We start from the raw sequence: 27,021 nt of genomic DNA, 5'->3' as shown, positions 1-27,021 counted from the left end.
TTTCCTTCTATATTTCTTCCTCCTAGGCTTGTTCTCAATTTATACCCTGTCAATCCAGCTTTTGAGTATGACTCTTTCCTTCCCATCGCCCTATCATTTCTATGGTTTCATTCACTTCTTGCAGATATGTCAGATTGCCATATTTTCTCCACACTTCCAGTCATTTGCCTTGAAAAGTTAGCAGGTGTTCCAATACAAACACAGTGAAAGGTTATGCTGGCATAGCGTAGAACGTGCATTGTTCTGCTCTTCTCTGTGTGTGTCAGTAAAGCAGAATGTTACCAGGAGCACACAAGCTGCGCCAGAAGAATTCCAGCTAGAAAAACAGTTGTAAGAAGTGTGCCCACTGCCAACTAGCGCCATATCCTTTGCTGAAGTTTCAGGCATTCTGCTGGGGTCTGTGTGAAAAGGGCAAATAGCAAATACAAAAAAAGGAGATGATTTGCACAAAGAAAGCATGTTATTCTCCTAGTCTTTAGCAACATCTTTTTCTCTGGTCGGCCACATCTGTTGCCCTTCACCAAGGTGGTACCATAGTGATGTTTCCCTCCCACCAAGCTCCCCTCCTGATTCGGTGTTTGTTCTCCTCCCAAGGCAGCACTTTGGGTCTACAGTAAAAGACAACAGACCTTCAAGAACCTGCCTTGCATCCATAACCCAGAACTGGACTTGCATTAACTCCCTGCCCCTTGCAGGCTTCGCTTCCATAGCTGCTGGAGAAAGACCTCTCTGCAGCAAACAGAGGTGACAGTAGCTCCAAGCAGCAGCAGCAGCAGTAGCAAGTTGACCCAGGGAAGGGCATTCCCAGGACAGAAAGCTGCAGGGATGACGTTGCAGGGAAGGCAGGCAAGCAGAACAGCTCCACCTTCGGAAGGGGGGAGGACAAGAATGGGTGGAAAGCCCGGGGCGCAAGGTACGTTTGAAAGGATGGATTTTTGGCTCCGGACTTGAAGGTCAATTCGCTTTATCTTTCTCTACAGCCTTTTTTTTTTTTTTTTTTTTAAGACAAACGATCTCGCCACGGAAGATTCAATTACGGGCACAGCTTAACTGCTACACCGCCTCTGATTATGCCAGGCGCGCGTACCACTCTCTCTCTCTTTCTCTCCCCGCACCACAATATTTGTTAATGCCCTTTTTGCAGTTCACGAATGTCAGCCTAACGCAACAACCAGGAAACCTCACGGATGCAAAAAAACCGGCAGTTTTCGCCGGCCGCGTTTCCTGGTTCTCCTTGCGGTTACTTTGGGGTGGGGGTGGGGAAGCACTTTTTCCCTCCCCATTTTTTTTTTCCCCCTCCTTCAAAGCTGTTTGCCCGGCTGCGCCCAGGTGCGTGGAGCGCGCCGGCCTCTCTCTAGGCAGGCCGTTCAGTTTCTTAACCAACCGGCTCAGCCTCCATGAAAGCTTCTTTTCTGGTCTCCTCAGCCCCGCAGCCTGCCCGAAGCGGCCACCTTTTGCCTCCCCTCCCCTCCACGCCCGCCGCTTTGGGGCCGCCGAGTTCCCGTTTCGAGTTGTTAATCTGGAGAGATCAAACTCGCTTCGGTTCCCGGACTCTGTCCTCCGGTCACCCACTCACCCCCCCCCTTTATGCGCAGGACTCCCGCTGCCTCCCCCTCTGGCCTAAGAAGGAATTGCAGGGGATTATTTTTTTTTCCTCGTCTCTTTCGCCTTCTTTGCCTGCGCGCAACAGTGTGGCACGAAGCACATGCCGAGGCGGGAAGAAGAAAGGCCGGCAGAAAGGGGGAAGGGGGGGGGAGAGAAGAGAAATAAAGGAGGAGAGAGAAAAGGTGGGGGGGGCAGAGAGAGAGAGAGAGAGAGAGAGAGAGGAAATCTGCCGCAGAGAATCTGCCCCTCCAATCACCCGGCCCCCTCAATCTCCCGCGCCTCGTACCCTGCTTCTCTTCCCCCTCCCCTCGTCTCGCCTCCCAAGCTTCTCTCCCTCGCCTGCCTGGCCACAATTCTAATTGGCTACCGGCATTTGACAGGCGGAGCTCGCCTCGGGACGTGGACAATATATCCAGCATGAGTGGGAGGGCACAGAGCTAATTTCTGTCCCTGGGCAGAGCCCCGTTTCTTTCTTCCCACCCCTTGGCTTCTTCTCACACGGGCACGCTCGCTTGCTCCCTTTTTCCGCTCTGCTGCCTCCTCGCCACCCGCTTCCCTTGTTTTCCCGGCTTTGGGAAAAAGACGTCCATCCGTCTCTTAAGTGAACCCGAGATACAAGCCTACGTCTATCTCTCTCTCTCTCTCTCCTGACAAGGATTTATTGAGAGGTTGGCGCCTTTCGGAAGGTGGGACGCTTCAAGCCGGCACACAAAGACCTTCGCTTTTCCTCCTCCCGAGCGCCTGCCGGCACTTCAAGCGGCTGCGAACATCTGTACTCTGGATTAGTGGCGAGCGCCGAGCGATCCCGGAGGGCAAGATCCTCTTTCCCACCCGCCCACCCGCGAAAGCTTTTTCCTAAGGCGAACGAAGGAAGCTCCTGATTCATGGCTCGCGGGAAAGCCAAGGAAGGGGATGGCAACTGGAAGAAATTCATCTGGAACTCGGAGAAGAAGGAATTTTTAGGGAGGACCGGCGGCAGTTGGTGTGAGTATCTGCTCAGCCGCGATTTGCTCCTGGTGCCCCGTTAAAACACAGGGCGCGCAGGCTCGAGGCGCGGTGTTAGTGGATGGCGTGGGAGGGAAAAGTCCTCCGTCTCGCGTGCCCGTGTGGATCGTCGGTCTCGGAGCACCTGACTCGCGACAGCCGCTTTCCTTACCAGGCTGGCAGGGCAGGGCAGGGATGCCGTCGCCGTGGTGTAAATCTTGCGGATCACTTTTCTTGCTCGGGGTGGCTTGGCTCGCTTCCCTCGCTCCCCGCCCATCTCCCGTGCTGTCCGGTTTAAAAATAAACACCAGACCTCCTCCTTCCCACCTTTGAAAAGAAAGAGGAAAAAAAAAATCAAACGTCCAGGAGGCTTTGTATGGGAGTGAGAGGGATGAGCAATGGTCTTGTGACCCCAGGGAGACTTTCCAGTATGGCAGAACCTTTCAGGAACTATGACAAACCAAGGAGGGCTGAGGGTTATTTTTAAGCTTCAGATGTGTGAGTCAATGGCTGAGTTCATGGAACATGCCAATTCCACCACCCCCAACCAGCCAAACCAAGGCTAACGCTAACTGCCCTTAACATGTTAACACGAACTGTTGTGTGAACACTGCCATCATTTGCTGCTTGTGCATTGTGCATGTAAACGGATCCGATTGATTTCTTTTTGGGGAACGAGCTTAGTGGTGTTGCTATGGCAGACTTTCCTGGGAGAAACCTGGGACTCTGATTGCCTCTCTCTGCTTTCCCCAACCTGGGGTCCTCCAGACGTGATGCCAACATCCCCAGGTGGATTGGGCAGGGTGATCAGAACTGACATTCGGTATCCTTGGAGGGCCTTCCGATCCGGGAAGGGTGGCTGCTTTGTCACCTTGCAGAGTGGACTTTCATCTCTGTGCTGCAGCCTGTTGCCTCTGCATTAAAAGAGCAGCCTGCGTTTCTTTTCATTTTCTCTTTTCCTCCTCCCCCCCCCACCCCCACCAAAAAGGTCATACTGAAGGGCATTGATAGACACGAATGCATCGTGACTGCAGGCAGGGCAGAGTGGGTAGGTGCCAGGAGAGAGGGGGCACCCTGCTCCCCCTCCTCCCACTACACTCCTTGTCAGCATAGCAGCCACTGCGGCTGCCTTTGCCTTGCTCAGGAAGGACACCACACAGGGAGAAGGACATACCAGCGAAGGGGCCTGGTATTTTCCTTTTGCTGCTCTAAAATGGCTACCAGAATCCTTGGGAATTGGGAATAGAAAAAAGAGAAGGCTCAGACTGTTTTCTAGCCCATCCACTCCAAAGGGTTAATAATGCATCAGAGCTCAAGGTTAGTCAAGGTGATACCTTCCGAGCAAAGAGGTAATGGTACGCTTGTTTAAGATCCCTGGGGAAGCAGAGCAACTGCATTAAGGAGAATCCTGAATTGGCTTAAGAGAGGACCCTTTGGATGGACACACATCTCTTGAAAATCTGACTTGCTGGCTGTCCATATACCTTCCCTGAGAGAGGGAGGTCTAAAGAGCTGCAGAGGTAGGAAAATGAGACAGAGAGAAAGGTCAGGTTGGAAAGCAAAAGAAGTTTAGAAATAATAAAGTCCTTGAAGGTTGTCTCTTAGCAACTAAACCTAGGCTGAATGGGACTTGAAGGTTCAGAACACACGCAGGCAAAAACGATTTAATTTCTCACCCTTCCTCTTTACACTCACTCTATTTGCTGCTTGGTTTAGACATCCTTGCCTCAATCACCACAATAGGAGTGAGGCCCTATTCATGGGCTCACCACTGACTCTGTATTGCACAAGCCAGCTCAAGTACAAAAGTCATTTTCAAAGACTTACCATTCAAAAGTTCCACCTACTCCCCTGTCAATTTTGACAATTTATAAAACAGTATTAACTTTAGAATAGGCACTGTTGTCTTTCCTTGCTTCCCAGGCTTTATTTTAAATAGGCTTTTTGTGCCAGCCAAGAAGTGCTAAATGCTATTTATTTTCTAGTCGTTTCCAAGGGAAAAAGTCTGACAAATTTCAAGTGGATTGTGCAGAGCACATTCAGGGCCTCTTACATTACAGTAATATGCTAGATATGACTGTCCTTGAAGGAAAGGATAGGTTGCCCTTGAATCTCATCCTACCACTGCTGGAGTTTGAAACTTAAGTATCTCTGTAGATCCTGCAGAGTACAGTATCTAGAACATTCTAATCTCTTCTAAAGTTTTTGTGCAAATTAGAAACATCAACTATACCCAGAAGAAACAAATAGTTCTACGGAGTAAAAAAATATATGTTTCTAATGAATGAGAATGGCTGTATGAAATAAGAGTTTAGAGAAGAAAAAGAAAAGGTTAAGTGCATATCAAAATAATCCACACGTTAGTTTAACGGTTCTAGTTAGAGAGCTATTTCCACCTGCATTTGTTGCCAGGGTGCCATTTCATGGTTGAATCTAACTAATGTCATCTTGGAAGTGGCATATCCAAAATTTCCATGCTTATATCCTTGAATCCGCATAAAAAGGAGATGAAAAATGGCTTGCATTACTGTATTATTCCCATCATCACAAGCTACGGTTTAGTTCTGACTAAGTTGATCTAGTTCTATTATTCCTGGACTGGATTATCATGCGATGCCCAATTACTGAGGGGACAATAAAATATCCCTTATATCGCTTTCAGAATAGTTAGACCAGAGGAGGATCTTATCTCTGTACTAGATAGTATACTCTTCGGTTGCTTTAAAAATTCCACGTCTTTCCTTTTAGAACAGATTTCTTCTGTAGCCCCAAGAAGACAGTGGACCTTGAAGTTGTGGGTTACTATTAAGATCCTGATTAGGAATGTCATCTAAACACATGTCCCTTCACTGCCCTCCATATGCGCCACCCGTAGCACTCTGCTGTCAGCAGGTTTTCTCTAGTTCATTTCAACAGCACCTCCTATGACTGTACTCTGGAAAAAAATGCTCAAATCTCTCTGACGTCACAGTTATTTGCCTACTGCTGCCTGGTTACTATAGAGTGTGTTAAACCCAGGAGTGCTAAAACTATTGTGCTGCTGGTCTCTCTGGATTACTTTCATTTTTCCCTTCTTTGGTGGAAAAACACCTTATTTTAATAGGACTTATCTCTTGCTTTGGCCAGCTTGTAAAAGGAGAAAAATTTCTGTATATGCGTTACTTATTGCTGCTCTTTTACAGTAGCTCTGTACAAATGTTGGTTCCAAAGATCGCTGCTTTTAAAATGTAATTTGTAGTTTCACCGCCCCTTTTATATTCAAGAGTTGGATTGCTGGTAGGTTTGCGCTGTGAGGCTTTAGTACAGCATGTAACACTGCTGCTAATCAGTTGAGATAATCCCTGTAAACTAAAAACTGATAAAACCAGATTTCAAAAACTGAAGTTCCCTGAAGCGGTATTACAAATACAGTTTTACTCCTCTTCCTTGAAAAACAGCAACAACTTCCCCCCTCCCCCCCCGTTTTCTGTTACAATGTTTTTGGGGATTAATCTGGCTGATTACAATTTGGTATTGTAAATGAGTGATTAATATGGAATAGCTTTCTTCATAGCTTATATAAAAAGCAAAATATGGGGAAGCTGTTGAGAACTGAGTCTTCATAAAAGGATTTGAGTCCAAATAAATGTTGGGAAAGAGACTTTAAAAAATTGAAAACAAGGAGTTTAATTTAACTATTACAGCGAGTTGGGTGTGAGTTGAATGTGATTAATGTCAATAGTTGTCTCTTATTCCTTCATTTATTTGATTTATATTGTGCATTTTGTAGAGAAGTGCTCTATCCTCCTATGTTTTCCCACTACAGCTATTCCATGAGGTAGGTTGGACTGAAAGAAAATGATTGGCCTAAAGTCACCCAATAAGCTTCCTGGAACTCTCCATGCTTGGTCCAACACCCTAACCGCTACGTCACCTTGTTACCATGTTTAGGGTCTATATTCCCTATCTCTCAGTGGTCAAGGTTTTGGAGTATAAACCATTAACACTGAGTTTGCTAGCAGGAGTTATCTTGGAGCTGGGAATGCCACTGCTCCCGAGTCCCTTTAAGGACACAAAGATTTAGCTATGCATCATTCTGGTTCTAACAATATCAGTCTGTCTTCCTCAACATTATACTTTTAGATGTATTGGATTATAATTCCCACAATCTGCAACAAGCCTTTCTAAGTAAATGTATTTAGGATGGTAGTTTCTATGAGAAGTAACTCACAACGTTAAAAAATTATTCTGTTCTGATCTCTTTAAATGTAAGTGCCATTGCTTGAATTTGCTATCTTTTCTTCATAGCAATTGGCTTTAATGCAGGAGTGAAATTCAGCAGGTTCTGGAGAACTAGTAGTGGAAATTTTGAGTAGTTTGGAGAACCGGCAAATACCACTTCTGGCTGGCCCCAAAGTGGAGTGAGAATGGAGTTTTTGCAATATCCTTCCCCCAGGAGTGGGGAGGGAATCGAGATTTTACAGTATCCTTCCCCTGCCATGCCCACCAAGCCACACCCACCAAGCCACACCACGCCCACCAAACCATACCCACAGAACCAGCAGTAAAAAAATTTGAATTCCACTACTGCTTTAATGTTGATTTTAATGGGACCTGTGCTGGTAATCTTAAAAAGATGGTGTGTATTCTAGTGGCCTATTAACCATTTGTCCTTAATAGCAGTATTTGTTCTGTCTTGTCACAGTTAAGATCCTCCTCTTCTACCTGATCTTCTATGGCTGCCTGGCAGGCATCTTCATTGGGACCATTCAAGTCATGTTGCTCACTGTCAGCGAATTCCAGCCCAAGTATCAGGACCGAATAGCACCCCCAGGTAACAATGAGAAGACAGCTGGGTAGACTAATTACATGCCCCATTGCAATGGGGTGGATACGGGTTTGCCTTTGGGGTTGTCTTGGGTTGTAGAGCAGGCTAATTACATGCCTCATTGCTGTGGGATAGATATGGTTTGCCTTTAGGGCTGTGCAGGGTTGTAGAGGTAGGGCAATTACTTTTTAACTACTTCTTTCAAAAAATTTCTGATATTCTCTATTGAAAGAGAGAGAAAAAAATCATAAGAACTGCTAAAACAATTTTCCCCAATCTTGTATTGTGTAAACATACTGGACATCCTATCATCATCATATTGCTAAGAATAATGCTAAATGAAATTTAATATATTTGAAGCATATCAAAAATAGATTTGAAGCATACCAAGTTGAGGGAGCTGGTTTAAAGTCAGGGAATTATTTAACAGTTAGATATCATCCTGGAAATATTACTTTACCTTCTGCATCATAAGGTAAGTTGTCCTTCCAGTTCTACATTTTCATCTCATATTATTCTATATTTCATTCCCAGGCAGTGTGCTTAAAAAGTCACAGTTAAGACATATATGAATGACTGCCAACAATTCAACAGATAATTACAACCTTATTGTCCGTCCTCCTGCTTAAATGTTATACAAGTCCCTTCAGCCCATTCATTTAATCCATATCTTTCTTAATTTTCAAATCCATAAATCATCAATTCATTTCTATATAAGATAGTCAGCCTTTCAGAAAACGTTTTGTTTTTTTCTCTGACCAAATGGTCGGTTTTGCCATTTCTTCAAATTCTGACATTTTCACAAATTATTTCTCCATTGTGGGAATTTTTCCCATCATTGTGCATACAATAATCCTGCAACAGTTACTGGGTACAAAAATCAATCTACCATGAGATTCTTTTCCTAAAATTTGCTTCTTCAACTCATGCTATTTTTTTTTTTTAAAAAAAAACAACCAAGTTCCTTCTTTAGATATCCTGTCCTGCTCCTCATTTGTAAAATCATTTTCTATCCAGGCTTCCAACCATATTCAGCAGAGGAAAAACATTTTCATTGCTTGCTTTGTGGAAGAAAAAGAGCATATTTTTCAAATTCAGTAGTTCCACATTTCTAAAGTGGCTAAAGGGTAGCTGTTCTTTCCCATTGCAGCATTCTGTAAGGGAGAGATATCAAACTGCTTTTGTTTGTAATTTGCCTGTATTTTTTCCATTTTAATCACTTGCCATTGGTGATCTAAGATAGAAGACTGGCTGGAGGCTAGGCAGTTATTGTTATCCAGCCCTACAGGACTAAGTATTTTACAAAGCGTCCCCCCCCCCTTCTCTGGATCTACTTCTGTTCTGGTATCCTCCAGATATATCTAATTATATCCGTCTGAATTAGAATCTGAATTTGGTGCAGCTCAGTTGATTAAAAAAAACAACACACCACATAATGTAAGTTTTTAATTAGGAAACATCTTCTCGTTTCTTTTCATATAATTAATTTGTACCATGCCTAAATGGGAGAAACTGAGAATGATGTCAGACCTATTCTATTCCTGCTGCATTACTCTGATTCATAGAAGTTTTCCACCTGGTTGATAAAGTGAAGAGGATGGTAACAAGAGCCAGAGTGCCTCTAATGATTGACATGTCTACAAATGTAAACAATGGATTTGGGCAGGAAGTTTCAACAGAAGCAAAATAGGGATTTATAATGTAGACAGCCAATTGAACAGTAACATTCAGAATTGCTGTGAGTTAGGCAGCATGTATATTTCATAACTAATAATAAATTAACATCTTGAAGAGGTGTTTCAGAGGATCTCTGGGGAAGAAATGGCAAAATGAAAATGGCTCAACTGAAAGTGGAGCCAACAACAACCACAGCAGAATGAAAAGCTGGCAAATAGTCTGTCTCTTTGTAATTCTTCTCCAGACAAGGAGAGGTCTTAAGATTGCCCACAAGTGCTCTATACAGTTGCTCTTTGCATGAGCAGTCTCAGGAAGATTTAGAGCTCCAGGAGAAGAGGGAATACACAACAAAGGAATTGAACAGTCAGTACCTTCTAAAGAACACTTGAGTTTGCATACTTCTTTTTCTAATCATGTTCAGAAATGTTAGAAACCTTTGGATTCGCAGGTTTTATAGCAATGAGTGAGTTTCTTTTAATCCTTAGCAAAAGAAGTTTTAAATATACATTTGAGGATTTACCGTACTTTTCAGAGTATAAGGTGCACTTTCCCCCCCCCCTAAAAGAGGGTGGAAATATTGGTGCGTCTTATACATCAAATACAGTCATTTTTGGCCTCCCAAAGCCCTCCCCCGTGCGACCCAATTTGCGAAAAACGGGCCTGTTTTTTGCAAAAACAGGGCGCGCAGAGGCTTTGGGAAGCCTGCAGAGTGCTCCTGTGGGCTAGGGAGGGCAAAAACACTCCCATATTTGCAAAAAATGGGCCCATTTTTGGCCTCCCAAACTCTCCACGCATGGTGTTTTTGCCCTCCCCAACCCCCAGGGGCACTATGCAGGCCTCCCAAACCCTCTGCGTACTTTTGCGAAAAATGGGGCATGCAGAGGGTTTGGGTGGCCTGCAGAGTACTCCTGGGGGCCGGGGAGGGCAAAACCTTACTTACCTCTTCAAAATCCTGGTGCATCTTATACACCGATGCGTCTTATAGTCCGAAAAATACAGTAATTATTTTTTTTTCCCTTTTGGAATAAACAGCAAATGAGGAATTAGAACTTTGATTTTGAAAGTTACAAACTGATTAGATGTACTTGAAATAAGAGTTTAGAAATTAATCATCAGAATACTTCGTGTGAAAAAATGTTTAGGTTTTGAATTTTCTTTAAAAAAAACAAGATAGGCTGAGACTTTGAAGGTTGGACGTTAGAGGGAACCAGAAGGAACTAGAGTACAATTATAGAGGAAGAGCACTTAAATTTGACTTACTAATAAGAACAGATCAATATATTTTAACATTGCACATGCTAAAGGATATTTTTGAACAATGGTCCTAGACGTTAATTTTAAAATGTCTGCCGTTATAGATAGACTGTATTGCAGAGATGTTATGGAAGAGGAACACATTTTACTGAACAAGATTGAGATAGACGCAGAGAACTGTTGACAGAAAAAGATCTAGTGGTCTGCCTTTTGAGGTTTTTATTTTTAAATTTTTGTCAGATGATAAATATGTGTTTATTCCAAGAATATTTAAATTCAGTTACAGATCCACCACCCCTTCTGGAAGTTAGTTTCAAGCTTCTCTTACTGTTTCTGTGAAATAATATTTTCTAGCATTACTTTTGTCCTTCCTATCAGTTTGAGGTTCTTGTTTTTTGCTTAATATTGAAAATTATTCCTTATATAACCTCATTCACAGCTAAATATATTTAAAGGTTTCAATCATGTCTCCCCCCCCCTCCCTTTTATCCATGTCCTCCAGGCTGTGCATATTCAGTTCCTCCAATCTCACCTGATAAATTTTGTCCCACAGAACTTGCATCGTTTTTGATGCCCGTCTCTGGACTCACTCAATCTTCTTACTATCATTTTTAAAGTGAGATCTCCAGAACTGGACACAGTATTTCAAATGAGGTCTGACTAAAGCCCTATATTGTATATTGTTCATATTGTCTTTGTTGTAAGCCGCCCAGAGTCCTTGGAGAGTTGGGCGGCATATCCCTCTAGTGATGCATCCCATAATTTTGTTTGCCTTCACAGCTGCCTGGCCACACTGTTTATTCATTTTATAGTCATCTTCTACGAGCACACCTAAATCCTTTTCTTCTATTGTTCTGTCTAACAACATTGTATCCACAATGCTATACCATGCCGGAAGATTGGTTTTCCCTAAGTGCATGATCTTACATTTAGAAACATCGAACTGCAGTTTCCACATTCTTGACCAATGTTCCAGCAATGCCAAGTCATTTTCCACATTACGAATACCCCAAAGGAACATCAACTCTATTACTCACTTTGTGTCATCAGCAAGAAGACAAACCTTACCTAACAATCCTTCTGTTATATCCCTTACAAACACATTGAACAGAACAGGACCTATGGCTGAGCCTTGTGGTTCGCTGCGTATGACTGGTCTCTATTCAGACAGTGCCCCATTAATAATCACACACTGGGATCTATCCCTCAGCCAACTTCCTACCCACTGAATCAGCCAGTGGGTAAGCCCTAGCCCAGGGCTCTGCACCCTTAAATACTCAAAGAGCCATTTGGACCCATTTCCCACAGAAAAGAAAACACTGGGAGCCACAAAACCTGGGTGGGCGTGGCCAACTCACGTCACTTACTTCCACCAGTCACATGACACCACCCCAGCCACGCCTACCCAGCTAGTCATTAGGATAGAGAACCAGTTGTTAAAAGACACCGGGAACCACAAAATCCTTTTGACATCTCTCTCTCTCCCCTCCCTCCCTCTCTCCTCCCCTCTCTCCCTCTCTCTCTATATTTCTCTCTCCCACTCTCTCTGTATCTCCCTATCTCTGCCCTGGTCGCTTCTCCATCCCCCACTGTCACCCTTACCTTCTCAGGCCAGGCAAGGAGTGACTGGGAGGGGAGGGCGAGGGGTGAGGCCATCCAGTGATGGGATCACCTGACAGGGAGCCACAGCAGAGGGCCCAAAGAGCCGCATGCGGCTCCAGAGCTAGACCCCTGCTCTAGCCTGTACAACATTTTATGAGCTTATTATGTGGAACTGTATCAAATGCTTTGCTACAGTCCAGATAGGCTATGTCCACAGCACCATTTTCATCCAAACATTTGTGACTTAAAGAAGTCAGTCAGATTACTTTAACATGATCACTCTCAGCAAAGCCATGCTGTTTTGGGTCCATCAAGTTGTGTGCTTTTAAATGTTTGTTAATCCTTTTTTTCAGGAGTGATTCCAGTAACTTCACTACTATAGATGCTAAGCTCACAGATCTATAGTTTCCAGATTCTTCCCTAGCTCTAATAGATAAGTACAATATTAGCTGTTCACCAGTTCTGGGGAACTTCACCTGTTAGAAGAGATTGGTTACACAGATCAGTAAATGGTCCAGCGAGCACATTTAGAAGTTCCCTTAGGATTCTGGGATGAATATCATCTGGACCAATTGCTTTATTAAGCTTTCAGTAGACTAGCTTAGCTGCCACCTCCACTTCAGGACTAGTATGATCCTCCAACCTGTTTTTGTTCCTGGCATCTACTTCTGAAAAGCCTGAGCAGAAGTATTTGTTTAAGTCAGGGGTGTCAAACTCTATTTCATTGAGGGCCGTATCAGGGTTGAGTTCGACCTTGGGGGGCCGGGGTGGGCATGGCCAGCTTGACATCACTTGTATCGGGGTCACCTTTGGAGGCCTGAGCACTCTGTCAACAAAAATAGGCTCCCAAGCTCCGTTTTCAGCTGCGACAGCCTCCTGCAACCCTCTGCCAGTGAAAATGGAGCTCAAGAGGGCTGCACACAGCCCTCCCAAGCACTGTGGGCTGGTCCTTCACTGTTTCCAGGGTGGCCCTGTGGGCCAGATCTAACCACCCTGTGGGCCGATCTGGCCCCCAGGCCTTGAGTTTGACACCCCTGGTTTAGGTAGCTTGCTACAGCCAGGTTTCCCTTAAAATAAGAATTGTTTACATTTTTGAATTTGGTGATTGAAGAGTTTTTTTCCTCCTTCTGTCATTAATGTACCTAAAAAAGGTTTTGTCTCCCTTTCTAATAGTTGTAACCAGTTCCTTCTCTTTCTGTGCTTTAGCAGCACTAATAACTTGTTCAGCTTTTTTCTATAGCTTCTTATACACCACTCTATCAGCTACACTTCTGCCATTCTTATAATTGCATATGCTGATTTTTTCTTCTTTACTATCCTATGTACATCTGCTGTGAATCAGAGTGGGTTTCTCTGTCTTTTGCTTTTAATAATGTGCCTCTTATAGAAACTAGTTGTCTTGAAGATGGCATATTTAATCAGTGTCCACTTACTGTGTACCAAGTACTGATTTCTGTCACTTTATGCTACTCTTCAAATTTATGTTTTAGATATTCCCCCATTTCAGTAAAAAATTGTCTACTTAAAACCTAAAACCTTAGTTTTAGTGTATGTTATATCAGTTTTAGTTTTAATATCAAACGAAAGGCACTGGTGATCACTGTAAGCTAATTTTTTTTTTACCCTAACCCTATTTGTCAAAAAATAAGTCTAGAATATGGTCCCCTCTTGTTGGGCGCTTTACTAACTGTTTTAGAGAGACATTATTTAATGTGTCTCATTTAATACTCCTAATATCTCTTTATTACCTCCTTGTAAGCGCAGTTGAAAGATTCCAGTTAATGTTGGGCACATTGAAGTCACCCATGATTATAACCTATTCTTTTATTGCCATCTGAGTTATCTCCTCAACCAGAATGCTATCATAATCCTTTGAATTTCCTGGGGGCCTATATATGACACAATTCTGATTGCTGATCACTTTTTAGTTGTAAGCAAACCCAGAAGGTTTGAACTAGACTGTGTCTTTTCTGAATTACTTGGTAGAATTACTGGTAGTATTGCTTTTATGCCCTTCTTGACAAATGGCAACTCCATTTTCTAGTCTGTCTTTTTTGTATAGTAAAGCCTGTTATACTTATATCCCAATCATTGGAATCCCTGAACTCTTTAATTGCAACAAGATCCAAGTTATCCTTGGATATAACAGCTGTTAGTTCACAAAGTTTGTTGCCTAAACTGCGAGCATTAGTGCACATGATATGGCACATATTATCAAAAGCTTGATTTTCTTAATTGAGATTGAGATTGATCTCAAAGTGGATTGAAAAATGACAGGCTGCAAGCATGATATAAAAACTCGACATACAAATGCAGCCCACTGATATCTTAATAGTGAAAGGAGATATAAAAATAACAAACAAAAAGAGTGACCTGGATAACTTTCCTATATTTACAAAAGAGACTTGTTAAAACTTTGAAGAATTCTATGAGAACAGGTTTTGAAGAGACCAAAGATCAAGATTGTTAAAAGTAACAGGAAGGCATATAAAGGTGGTTTATTTGATCAGGTTTAAAATAGATATGTTATTATCTCTGGTATCCCTTTTAGCTAATCAGGATTAAATTACAGTGCTTTAAGGATTTATTTATAGATAAGAGATGGAATATGAGAAAAAGAGATCATTTATTGTATTTTAAAGAAGGTAATAAATTATTAAGATTGTTTATACTTATTGTGATAAATGGGAAAATCATTTCTTTATCTATTTCTTTGGTCTTTTTTATCATATTCTTTTTTCTACATTTTTCTTTCTAAATTTCCTTTCTTTTCTGTATGTTCTGTAATTTTTTTTACTTGTGACCTAATGCCTGATACAAATATGCCTATGATGACATTTGTTTGATAACATCATTAAATATCACCCCCACCCCCGACCTTCATGGATTACTATGCTTGTTTTTTTCCATCCTCCAAGTAAAAAGAAAGATAAACAGGAGTTGATAGGGAAATGTAATAAGTAGCATATTGGCAAATTGATGTTTATCCTTACTGTAGTTTTCAATGAATACCACAGAAATTGGACTTTTAAAAATATTCTGTATATTATATTTAAATAGTGTTTGAAACTATTCGTAATAACTGTCTTGAAATTGTGTGTGTGTACACACACACACACACACACCATAGTCACTGATGCTGCAAAGTTTATCAAAACCCAGGAAAAAATTCAGTTCAGACAGAATTCAGTTTCCTTGTAATATCAAAAGTCATCTTTATAAATTCTAAGTATTTTATTTCTATTGTTTTTAAAATAGTGACAAGAAACAAAAAAAGAACAGAATGCAAAGATAAAAATACATACATTTTATTTATTTTCATCCTGCTTTTATTATTTTTGATAAATAACTCAAGGTGGTGAATAAAAATGAAAGAAAAGCAGAGCATGTGGAAATATTTGCCTTAGGATTTTCACAGGGTGGATTTAAATCAACTTGATTTAAATCACAATTTAAATCATGATTTAAATCACTAGTAAAAAGGCTTGATTTAAATCAACTCGATTTAAATCATAATTTTTAAAGAGCAACTGTCATCTCTGCTACTCCTTTGACCCACTGTTGACTCACCGATAGTCCCAGTGTTGCAGAATATACAGCCTCATGCTACATAACTAAGCTCCATTTCATGCTGAATAAACTAAATTATTTATGTATCTTAAATAGAAAACTATCTTACGATAGATTTTTACCCCAAAAGTTTTATATTAAAATAAATTCGATAAAAATAAAAAAAATCCGATTTAAATCAAAAAAATTCGATTTAAATAAAAAAAAATCTGCTTTTTTAATTTTTTTAAAAAATCATTGATTTTTATCCACCCTGGATTTTCATCAACTAGTCTATTCTACTCGTACAGTTATCTACTGTTTGCATCAGTTCTCTTTATTTGGAATCAATCAATTCATGCTTGTAACCACTGCATTTATTAATAGAATTATCCATCGAAAGCTTTTCACATGGCTTCATTTGTGATTCGTGGTTCTTGAAACTACTAGGAAGAGAAATACTCTAATCCAGAGATAAAACTCACGGACTATCTGTCAGTTCCTGAATCTAAAGCTTGCATAGGAAAGTTGTCAAGTTAGAAGAAGAAGAATGAGTCTTTTGTTAGTAGGACCAGTCTGCTGCTATCCTATCTGATAAATATTCTTTAATTCCTTCAAGCACAGAGTAGGCCTTACACATGCTGCTGTGTAAGGTGCCAACTCCAATCCTATGGGGACTAAATCAGGCAAGACTCACAAGAAATATGTAACAATATGCTTTTAAATTTGTCTCTGAAATAGCCTTACAATTTTGAACAGTCGGTGTGTGCATGTGTGTATGTAAATGTATAAATCTGATTTGCACTGATTTGAATGAGCTATTGTCACAATATTTATTTCCTGAATTCCTTCTCAACATCAGTGTAACTTTCTCATCCTGTTTCTGACCACATACCCATACTGCATTGTTAGCTTATGATTACAGAGAAGGGTAGGGCTGCTGGAAGGAGTTATTCTTGTTTGCCCTTTAGCAGTGCCAAGCAAGAATTATTTGTTCTTGTAGCCGTAGCCATGTAATGCAAACTTATAGAAGGTAAGAAATGAAGAATTAATTTGCTAAATTTTAGCATGAGTTCACCTGACAAATAAATTACATAGGATTACTGTCCTATGTTTAATAGTCAGGATTTTGTCAAGCACTCAATTTGTTCAAATTCATTTCATTATTGACGATGTTTTATTGTAATGTATGAATCACGGAATGAATACTTTTACATCAAAGACAGCCGCCTCTCTCTCTGCACAGTATTAAGTTGTAGGTTGGAGACAGTGAAGGGGTTGTGATGTGGGTTGAGAAATGTGTGGGGGTTTCAAGAGGGGCTGCATGGGTCAGGGAAGGTGCCCAGGAGGAACACCAATTGGAAAGAGTGCGTAGGGATGTGTGAGAGATGGATCAGGGAAGGCACAGGGGTGGATAGCACAGGTAAGAGGAATGCACAGGTGACACAGGCCGGGAAAAGTTTGTGGGGTTCATTCATCCCTGTTTCTCCCTTCCTTTTCCAGCAGGCAAGTAAGTGGCTGCTACTGAGTGCTAAGCGGGAGAGGAAGTGAGGGATTGTGAGACTGACTGGGAAACTGTCACCAAATATTGAAAATGAAGATTACATGACTACAGCAGCAGCAGCCCAGCAATAGTCAGTAGCACTGAAGCAGCCAGAACTTTCCCAAATTTCATTCCCTTTGGAATGATAGGTCTAGGATTGATGATATGATGCACTGTTTCCCTCAGGTAAAGGTTGTGACAATGACAGTTTTAGTAATATAAAGAAACGCAGTGACCTGGGTAGATTTGTCTTTTCTTAATGCAATAAATACAGATTTAAAACTGTATTTATTGCATTTCTGAGAAAAAGGAGAATATAAAGCAGCCTTCTCTAGTCTCGTGTCATGTCTGTCTATCTCTGCCATCTATGTCTGTCTGTCTATCTGTCTACCTACCTATCTACCTCCTACCTACCTACCTATCATTAAAACTGATTTCACTAACCTTTAACTGTGTGAAATGATGTACCACAGGACTATGGGCTATCTTACAGAATGCATCCAAAATCCATAACCCATGGCTCTCATGGAATTCAAATTTGGCAAATTTTATAAAACATTTTATGACATAAACATTACCATAAAGTAATTTATGACATAAAACTTTTCCTGTGGTCAGCTGCAGTGGTGGGTTCGGACCGGTTCACAAGAACCAGTAGTAAAACCGATGGGAGGCTCCACCCACCACCTCGAATGTCATCATAGGCAATCTGCGCATGTGCAGTAGCTTCTGCGCATGCGCAGCTTGGCGCATGTGCACGCGTGAAGCGATCACGCACACGATCCCGTTGTAAAGGCAATCGAACCAATAAATAAGTAGAACTCACCCCTGGTCAGCTGGTGATGTTCCACTGTGCTATACAGTTCAACATGGGCTGCTTTCAAGGCAGATGCATCTCTGAATATCTTCTTGAACTTTTTTTTTTTAAATTTTCTACTACATTAGAAACTGCCATTTTTGCAGGCATTGAGAAATCTGGTAAGGAAATATCTCTGAATAGGTGACCCAATGGAGCATGGGTTGTCCAGTTGCATATACAATATAATCTCTAGCTATGGGACTAATGGGAATTGTAGTCCAACCCATTGAGGAATAAGACAAGTGTAAAAAGAGTGTGCCAAGTATATGGTGCTTTTCTCCTCCCTAAATGGAAGCTGAGAGTCCCAGACAATATAGAGTATCCAGTGAACTGACTGCACTGAACAAACAATATTACATTTGTATCTGGCCAGCATCCAAAACAATCCAAGTGTAAAGATGAGGCCATCTAGTTTCAACCTCCCCCTCCCCCCAGTTGTCCCAGTATTTCCATTGGTCACAGGTTTGCATATACTTGGCATGCAAAACCGAGTTGCATCAGGTGCCCTCCTAGCTGGAACACAGAATCAGTTCCTTTGCAAAAATGTAATTCAGAGTCAGCCACTATGCCAGTAGCAAGGCACAGATCATCCTCTGCTCCCTCCTATACTTCCAAAGAAATTAGCCATTAAAAGAAAAGGTATACATAGGGACAAATAATATGCAAGAAAATGTAGCCAGAGCAAAATGTAGCTTCTTCCCTATATGCTGGAATTTCAGTTCAAACTAGCTTTCATTGCCTGTTGCATAGACAGAGATCTGGCTGGGATAGGATAGGAGCTATGCACTGAGTGCACTGAAATGCTGGGAGCTGAGATGTCATTGGCTTTTGGACAATCTGAGCAGGATTAGAAGACAGTCATTATGGTAATAAACTTAAATCATTTTAGTGAAAGTCCCTAGGATTGAATCAAAAATCAATAGTGAGGGAAGCTGCTTGTAAAGCACTATTTCTACCTTATGTTTTGCTAAATCACATTCAAAAGAGTGCATATTTTGCACTCTTTTTTATAAAACTAAATGTTTGAGGGGAATGTATATAAAATTAACATATGCTTTGTTGTGTGACTGAGACTGATGTGGGAACAGAGCAATACAGACATAAATCTAAGAAATTAAGAAATTTGACATTCATAGTTAGTTTTACTTCTCCCAACATCCATCTGAAGCTTTGGATGGTAGCAAAGGCTGGCTGGTTGACTAAATTATTGACACTAATTGAGTGTCTGAAACTGAGGGAAATGTAAGAAGTCAATAATATGCCAGAGTTTCTCCAGTCTGTAAAATATATTTGGAAACTAGAATGTTGTTGTTCCTTAGTAAGACCATACCTGAAATACTGCATCCACTTTTGGTCACTACATTGCAAAAAAGATGTTGAGACTTTGGAAAAAGGGCAAAGAAGAGCAACTAAGATGATTAAGGGCCTGGAGATAAAAGTATATGAAGAATGGTTGCAGAAATTGGGTATGGCCAGTCTAGAGAAAAGAAGGACTAAGGATGACGTGATAGTAGTATTCCAGTATTTGAAGGGCTGCCAAAAGAAGAGAGGGTCAACCTGTTTTCCGAAGTACCAGAAGGCAAGAGAAGAAACAATGGATGGAAACGAATCAAGGAGAGAAGCAACCTGGAATTAAGGAGAAACTTCCTAACAGTGAGGACGATTAACCAGTGGAACAGTTTGCCTTCAGAAGTTGCAGGTGCCTCATCACTGAAGGTTTTAAAGAAAAGACTGGACAGTCACCTGTCTGAAGTGGTATAGGGTCTCCTGCTTGAGCAGTGGGTTGGATTAGAAGACCTCCAAGGTCCCTTCCAGCTCTATTCTGATTGATTGGATTATAATTTGAACTACAACAATATTTACTGTTATAGTGTAGAAGATACAACAGCAAACAATGTTATAATTCAAATGATCTCTTACAATATGTGTAGCATGGTACAGCTGGTCCTTGCTTAATAGCTGTCCTGTTTGAAGTTATGATGGTGCTGAAAAAGTAAATTTACAACTTGTTCTTGCGTTATGATCGTTGTAGCATTCCGGTAGTGATGTAATCGTGTAGTGGTGCTTTGCAACTGGAGGGTATTTATAACCATCTCCTTGGCCTACAGTCATGTGATCACCATTGGCGAGTTTCATGGCCAGCTTCTAACAAGCAGAATCAAGGAGAAGCTCTCAGCCAGCATGACAAAGCAGAATTTTCTAGAATGTGTTTGCTGGTTAATTGCAATATAGGAAAGTCATGGGGGGGTTGTAAATAGGAATCAGCAAATAAGATACTGTAGTAGATATTGTTATTATTATACCCTGTTTCTTTTCCTCTATAATCTTTCAGTTATGCTTCCTTTCCCCACATCAAAACCCAGTAACTGCTGTATCTGATGTTCTAGCCAAAAATATATTTGATGTTGGGATGCATGTACAAAGGGTGGGGTGGATATTTTTGACATTGCAGTTTATATCAGTTGCCTATACTCATAGAAAGACTTCAGTTCTAAAAAAATAAGACTCAGAAAACGTCATATGCAGCCTTTGCCATGCATACAGCAACCTAATCCAAATGCAAAAAAATACCAGGTAGTCCTTGACTTACAACCACAACTGAGCCCAAAATCTCGGTTGTTAAGTGAGAGATTTGTTGTGAGTTTTGTCCCATTTTATGACTTTTCGTGCCACAGCTGTTAAGTGAATCACTGCAGTTGATAGGTTAGTAACCTGGTTGTTAAGTGAATCTGGTTTTCCCATTGCCTTTGCTTGTCAGAAAGTCGCCAAAGAGAATTACATGATCCTGGGACATAGCAAAGGTCATAAATATGAACTAATTGTCAAGCATCTGAATTTTGATCACATGATCACATCCTGGGAATGCTGCAAAGGTCGTAAGTATGAAAAACAGTTATACGTCACATTTTTCAGTGCTGTTGTAACTTTGAATGGTCACTAAACAAACTGTTGTAAATCGAGGAATACCTGCATAGTGCGTCTTTTCAAAATTTCCTTTCATATAAGGACATTTCCTTGAAATATGACACATATTCCTGAATCACAGGCTATATGGCCAAAATCTCTATGTCAGGACTTTGTGGCCAGGAACAAAAAGGCAGTTTTGCTAAGGAAGAAGTAGATTTAAACACTGTGGATCTTCATGGATTGCTGGTTATCAATCAGTTGTTAGAATATAGTTTACATCTTTCTCTCCTGTTCTTGGAAATGCTCCATTGCCACAAGTCCTATTAGTTATCTTCTCTTCCTGTAGGTTAACAGCTATTTTCCTTTTCTTTCCAGGATTGTCAAATGTTCCCCAAGTCCTTAAAACGGAGATTACTTTCAACCCTTCTGATCCAAACACATACAAGCCATATGTAACCCAACTTGAAAAATTCTTAAAGAGCTATGAGAGTGTTAATCAGCAAGACATCAATTTTGAGAATTGTGGCAGTGAGTAGATGTTATTTCATTTGCATATATTTTTATTTATTTTGTTTTTGTTTGATCAATCTGAAAGTTTGTTGATGGTCTTAAAGCTAGCAGTCTCTTTTATATTCCATATAAAATATGATATTCAATAATCCAAAAGTGTCCTTGAAAAAGCTTCTTTGTAAAAAGACAAGGTTCCTATAACCTTCAAGCTGCTTATTTCTATGTGCAACCATTTTAAATATACCCAGACTGAGAAAAATGTATGACCAGTAGCATTATATGCTTTGGTATCGGTGTGTGTTAGGATGCAAAAATGATCCTGTACCATTTGACAGAGATGCAAAACTTTAAAATACATATTACACTGTTACTCTGATTAAAAATAAAATAGAAGAGGAAATCTGTTACTTTCTGGGTCTTAAGGTAGTAACCATTATATATTAATTTAAAATTTTAATTAATTAATTAATTTTTTAAAAGGTGGTATTGACTACAATGTGTATAGGTATTATTGACATCTCCTTCTTTCTCCCCCAATCCACACCATCAGATGAACCTTCTGCTCCCAGAGACAGAGGACCTTTTGATGGCTCTCAAGGTGCCATGCCATCTTGCAAGTTCTTTCGCAGTTGGCTGGGAAATTGCTCTGGCCTAGAAGATCCTACTTTTGGTTACAACGATGGCAAACCATGTGTCATCATCAAACTTAACAGAGTCCTGGGTTACATACCTAAGGCAAGTATTACTTTTCTTTTTATAAGATGCAAGATAAATGTAGGCAACATGATTTCATAGGAAAATAATGTATCTCAGCTTGGACAAGCTTGTTTCTTTCTCTCTCCCAACTGAACACTGTTCATCCAATGGTCATCCGGCAAAGCAATAATTAATACAGTCCTTGAAGGAGTTGGAAATCTTGATAAATAAAATGGTGGTGATTCTATACAATATTTTCACTGATCAACCTCTTAAACAAAAAAGAAATACCTCTGGAAATAACTGCACCTATAGTCTTATTTGATATTTTTACAAATTTTAATATGTGCTGTAATGCAAACAAATATTCTAATACAATCTGATGTCTAGACCATGGTCACTAAACCCTGAAGCCCAACTTCTGGGTGTTTCGGCTAAAACCATCCTTAGTCTTGATCATTTGATTTCTGCTTTTTCAAATGCCCTCCTACCCCAGTTTTCTGATGGAAGTTAGAGCTACCTGTATAGAACAAGAGATTGGCAGGTTTGACCACAGAATAGCAGTGATTAGGAGCAGCAAATGCAGAGATAAATGCTACGTATCTTTCTACAACCTCATGTAGATTCCTTTCCTTTCCTTTCCTTTCCTTTCCTTTCCTTTCCTTTCCTTTCCTCCTTTCCTTTCCTTTCCTTTCCTTTCCTTTCCTTTCCTTTCCTTCCCTTTCCTTCCCTTCCCTTCCCTTCCCTTCCCTTCCCTTTCCTTAGCAGCTTCATTTCCAAACTGTTAGTTAAACAACTGCTTATAGAGGATATAATATATGGGAAATAAATATATTGGATATAGGAGTTATTTAGTAGCAGCAACTTGGAAATTTGTTAAAACTTTCTTGAAATGTGTTTCTTTTCTTCAGCTTCCACTAAATGATTCCATCCCACCTGAGCTGCTGGCAAAATATAATCCCTATGTCCTTCCCATTCATTGCACTGCTAAGGTAAAACAGTTAATCCTGTTAATGAAATGTGTTGTCTGTAGGATCTGTCTTAAAGACTGTCCTGGTAGTTGAAATATTACTGCTAGCTTTGATCAGGCATTAGAATCATATCTGTTATTAGTGCTAAAAGACTGTGATGACTTCTGGCTTGTGCCTTAAAAGTTCTCATTCTTAGCTATGGAAACTTTCTTGAGATGAAATTGAAGTAGAAATAACTGTTGCCTTCACATTAGTCTTCAGAGGCATTATGGCGATTGTCATGTAGGAGTGAAATCCAACACAACTAGAGGTTACCATACTGATTTGCTTCTAGGAGGTTCTCCTTTGGATGTATGCACCATCTAAGGTATAGAAGCCATAAAAAGGCATTTTCTGGCATAAGATATGAGGAATATGGTCTCTGGGTTGGTATATAGGTAGCCCTGGCTTACCTACCATTTGTTTAGCAACCATTCAAAATTATGTGGTGCTGAACAAATGCTAGTTATAATTGTTCCTTGAAATCACAGCCAATGCAGTGCCCCTATGGTCACCTGATAAAAATTTGGATGCTTGGCAGTTTGCCCACATTTATAAACTCAATATGCACTTCCAACACGCAGAAAAGACTGGGGAAAAGCGCTGACGGCAGATTACAGACCATTGGATGCCCTAGCTGAATTCCCAAGGCAGTCATGAAAACATCTACCAAACAGCATGACATCTTTTATGAATAATATTTATCAGGGACTCGTAGTGCTCAGGTGCTTCAGAGTCCATAGGAGAGCAAAAGTAATATTTTTCTACACTAATGTAAAAGAACAGTGCTATTTTAGGAAAAGATGCAACTGCTTTAAGGCATTGCTAGTTTGCGTCTTTGTGCTTTCCTTCCAGCCAAGAAAGCTGGATGGCAGTTTAGGCTTTATCTAGTAGTTTCTTCCCATGCTTACATACAGCAATATGCACAATATTTTGATTTGAATGGTTTTGAAATTGAAAGATACAGATGGAGCAAAAGCAATATCCCCCCTTCCCATTTTAGATAGATATATATTATCTGTGAAGCTGAAAATTTCATTTAGTTAATGATTGCTAGTTTTTGAAACATTTATTATGCATAATCCTTCAATAATTCTCCTTTTGAAAATAACCTATGTTCTGATGACACATTCACATTCACTGAATACATGGAGAGAAGGACTAGGTTCTTACTTTTGGTTCGATGACTAGCCAGAGTATTCAATTCGATTTCTGCACAAACTGGCCTTTTCTTTGTACTTTGTACTTTGAATTTTTATCTCCTAGCCAGGTATGCCTTCTAGGAGTTCAAGTCCAACAATTCTAGAAGGAATAAGATTGTAGGCACTAAGGAGTATAAGTTGATAGGGCTATATGTGCACAATCAAAAACTAATGTTGTATTTTATGACTATTCATTCTAATTTAATGGTCTTATTGGAGACCAGCTATGTTGCATTGGGAAGCTCATGTTTTAAGATCTATACTGATTTATGCTCTGGATTTATGCTCATTGTTAATCTAAAAAATCTGGAACAATAGGGACTCTAATGGTACAAAAACTTCTCCACATATTAGTTTCAGGTAGACATTCTCTTTGTTATGTGGGTAGATGTTTCTCACTTTTTTGTATCATCCATGTTATTGTAATGTGTGAAAAGGATGTAAAATTTTAGGTATTCAAACACTGTATCATGGAACCATATTTCAAGGCAATTAAGGTTGATGAAGACATGACTATTTTAATTATCACAACTCACTAAAACAGGGGTCTCCAACCTTGGCAACTTTAAGACTTGTGGACTTCAACTCCCAGAATTCTGCCAAGGTTGGAGACCACTGCACTAAAGTGTAGTGTACTAGAAAGATGCATAATTGGATGTTTACTCTGCTAGAGATCAGGTCAAAGTGGAGCACAGGTCAGGAAAGATGTTTTTTTTAAAAAAAAATATGTTTCATTTATCTCTTCAGAAAACAGAGGATTTGAACAGAATTGGCCCTGTGGAATACTATGGTTTTGATGGCTATGGTGGCTTTCCTCTACAATACTACCCATACTATGGCAAGCTCATTCAGCAGAAATACCTTCAACCCCTTGTAGCAGTACAGTTCACTAATCTGACTACTGATATGGGGATGCGTATTGAGTGCAAGGCCTATGGTCAAAATATTGGCTACAGTGACAAAGATCGTTTCCAGGGACGTTTTGATATGAAAATTGAGATAAAAAGCAGCTGATCACAAGCAGTTTGTTTCTTCTTTTTTCCTCTTAGCCATTTAAAAAGTATAAAAAGAGACAAAACTACTAGTCTTGAACAAAACTCATACATATGGGACCTACACATAATCTATATGCTTTACACTAGCTTTCTGCATTTAAATAGATTAGAATGTAAACCTAAAAGTGTAGCAATAGTGACAAAGATATTTATTCTATTGTAAATGATGAAAAACAGAATTGAGCCTTGGGATACGCCCATTTCTACTGTAAATTATGATTCCATAACTGACTTATAGTAAGCAGTGTTTCTGCCCCCTAAGTATTGCTGCCATGTGAATTTTATTTAGTGTACAGTACTTTAGGTGCATTATTCTGGTCATTTTTCAAGCCATGTATTATTGTACTGTTTTCTACTTTCTGTGAGCACAGATTTGCTGCACAAGGTGTAAATACTCAGTGGGATTAAAACTGGCACAGTACTTTTTTCATTTTTTAAATATATTTTTTTTATCCTGCCTTTTTTTTTCATATAAAACTCAAGGCAGCAAACATACCTAATACTCCTTGCTCCTATTTTCCCCACAACAACATCCCTATGATATGAATTGGGTTGAGAGTGTGACTGGCCCAAATCACCCCTCCGGTTTTTCATGCCTAAAGTGGGACTAGAATTCACAGCCCCGATTTCTAGATCAACATCTTAACTACATCAAACTGGCTCTTTTGTTTTGAAAAGGTAAAGGCCCATCTGCGATCTATTCAATAGCACTCCATGAAGCCTTCCCCAACTTCTATTCCTCAGTTGTTACTAAATTTAGTGTGGTGGCAGGGAAAAAATTACTTTAACTTTGAAGCAAAGCTATGGAGAGTAAATGATCATGTACTGTGCTTTGTAGCAATTGGTGTCTTTTTCTTTATCTTTCATCCTATGTTTTAAAATTGTGTGTGAGACCTATGTCAGCCTATCAATTTCACTAGTGATAGGAATGATTATTTTGCTTTGTATATTCTCTTCTTTTCCTGTGAGAAGCATCACATGCTGTGGTGCTGTCTTTATTGAATGTTTTAACCATTTTCATGGTGGAAGAATTTTATATTTATGCAGTTGTACAATTTTTTTTCTGCAAGAAAAAGGTGTAATGTATAAAAATAAACCAAAGCCACATGTCTGAAAATAAATCTTTATTTTGAACTTTGAGAAGCAATGCAGTTATCCCATCAATTGGTGTTAAATGTTGTCTAAAGTGCGTTGTTCTATGCTCTATGTTCTAATATATGTAACAGCCAGGAGTTCAGTGCTCTTGTGGGCCTTGTATTTCATTCAGGTTTAAACACTGGACAATAAATGAATAAACATACATTTCCCATTCTGCAGTTTGTTTTTTCTAAGCAGTTTTACTTCACAATGTTCTGTTAGCTGTCTAAGATACTGAAAAAGTATTGCACCTGCAAAAGAAACCAAAACAAAGTAATTGTAGAGCATGCAACACATTGACAGAATCATAATTTGGTTCTAGCAAGCTACCATTCTATCCATCCCTTTCTAAGTTTGCTTGGGGGAAAAAATGAACAGGAAGGATTGGCTGAAACCCATCACAAATTCTACTTGAACACTGTGGAATTTATGGTTTTGATTCATAATAGTCTTGGAGAAATAATTATTTTAAAAAAATTTATTATATATGGCTTCACATTTCACGCTAAGCTGCACATGTGGGTAGTCCAGGGCCACATCAGAATTTGTAAGAGCCGGCAGCAAACACAGTGTTAATGCACGTGATTATGAGAAAAAATCCCTATTTGTCAAATGGTCCCAGAC

General features: G+C 40.1%; 2 protein-coding genes across 5 annotated transcripts in view; one reads left to right on the top strand and one right to left on the bottom strand.

Annotated features, from left to right (window-relative positions):
* Positions 1 to 27,021, bottom strand: part of NME7 (NME/NM23 family member 7) — a 105,593-nt gene that overhangs the window by 11,963 nt on the left and 66,609 nt on the right. For 2 of the 4 annotated variants that reach the window (XM_087894834.1, XM_034412051.2), the window contains one exon: positions 26,370 to 26,648. The exons of the other annotated variants lie outside the window; for them this stretch is intronic. In XM_087894834.1, coding sequence (XP_087750960.1) covers positions 26,616 to 26,648 — 33 coding nt within the window. In that variant the 3' untranslated portion in view covers positions 26,370 to 26,615. Of the gene's footprint in view, positions 1 to 26,369; positions 26,649 to 27,021 lie in introns of those variants that run through there. 4 annotated transcript variants of the gene reach the window in all.
* ATP1B1 (ATPase Na+/K+ transporting subunit beta 1) lies at positions 1,006 to 26,562 on the top strand. Its single transcript, XM_034412076.3, has 6 exons — positions 1,006 to 2,589; positions 7,274 to 7,402; positions 21,163 to 21,315; positions 21,848 to 22,032; positions 22,905 to 22,985; positions 24,953 to 26,562. The coding sequence occupies exons 1-6, from the start codon at positions 2,490 to 2,492 to the stop codon at positions 25,217 to 25,219; spliced, it is 915 nt and encodes a 304-aa protein (XP_034267967.1). The 5' UTR covers positions 1,006 to 2,489; the 3' UTR covers positions 25,220 to 26,562.

This window comes from Pantherophis guttatus, chromosome 5 (assembly GCF_059756535.1).
Source record: "Pantherophis guttatus breed Tessera chromosome 5, ASM5975653v1, whole genome shotgun sequence".
NCBI lineage: Eukaryota > Metazoa > Chordata > Lepidosauria > Squamata > Colubridae > Pantherophis > Pantherophis guttatus.
The sequence above is the reverse complement of the archived record's forward strand: the minus strand, read 5'-3'. Positions and strand labels throughout refer to the sequence as shown.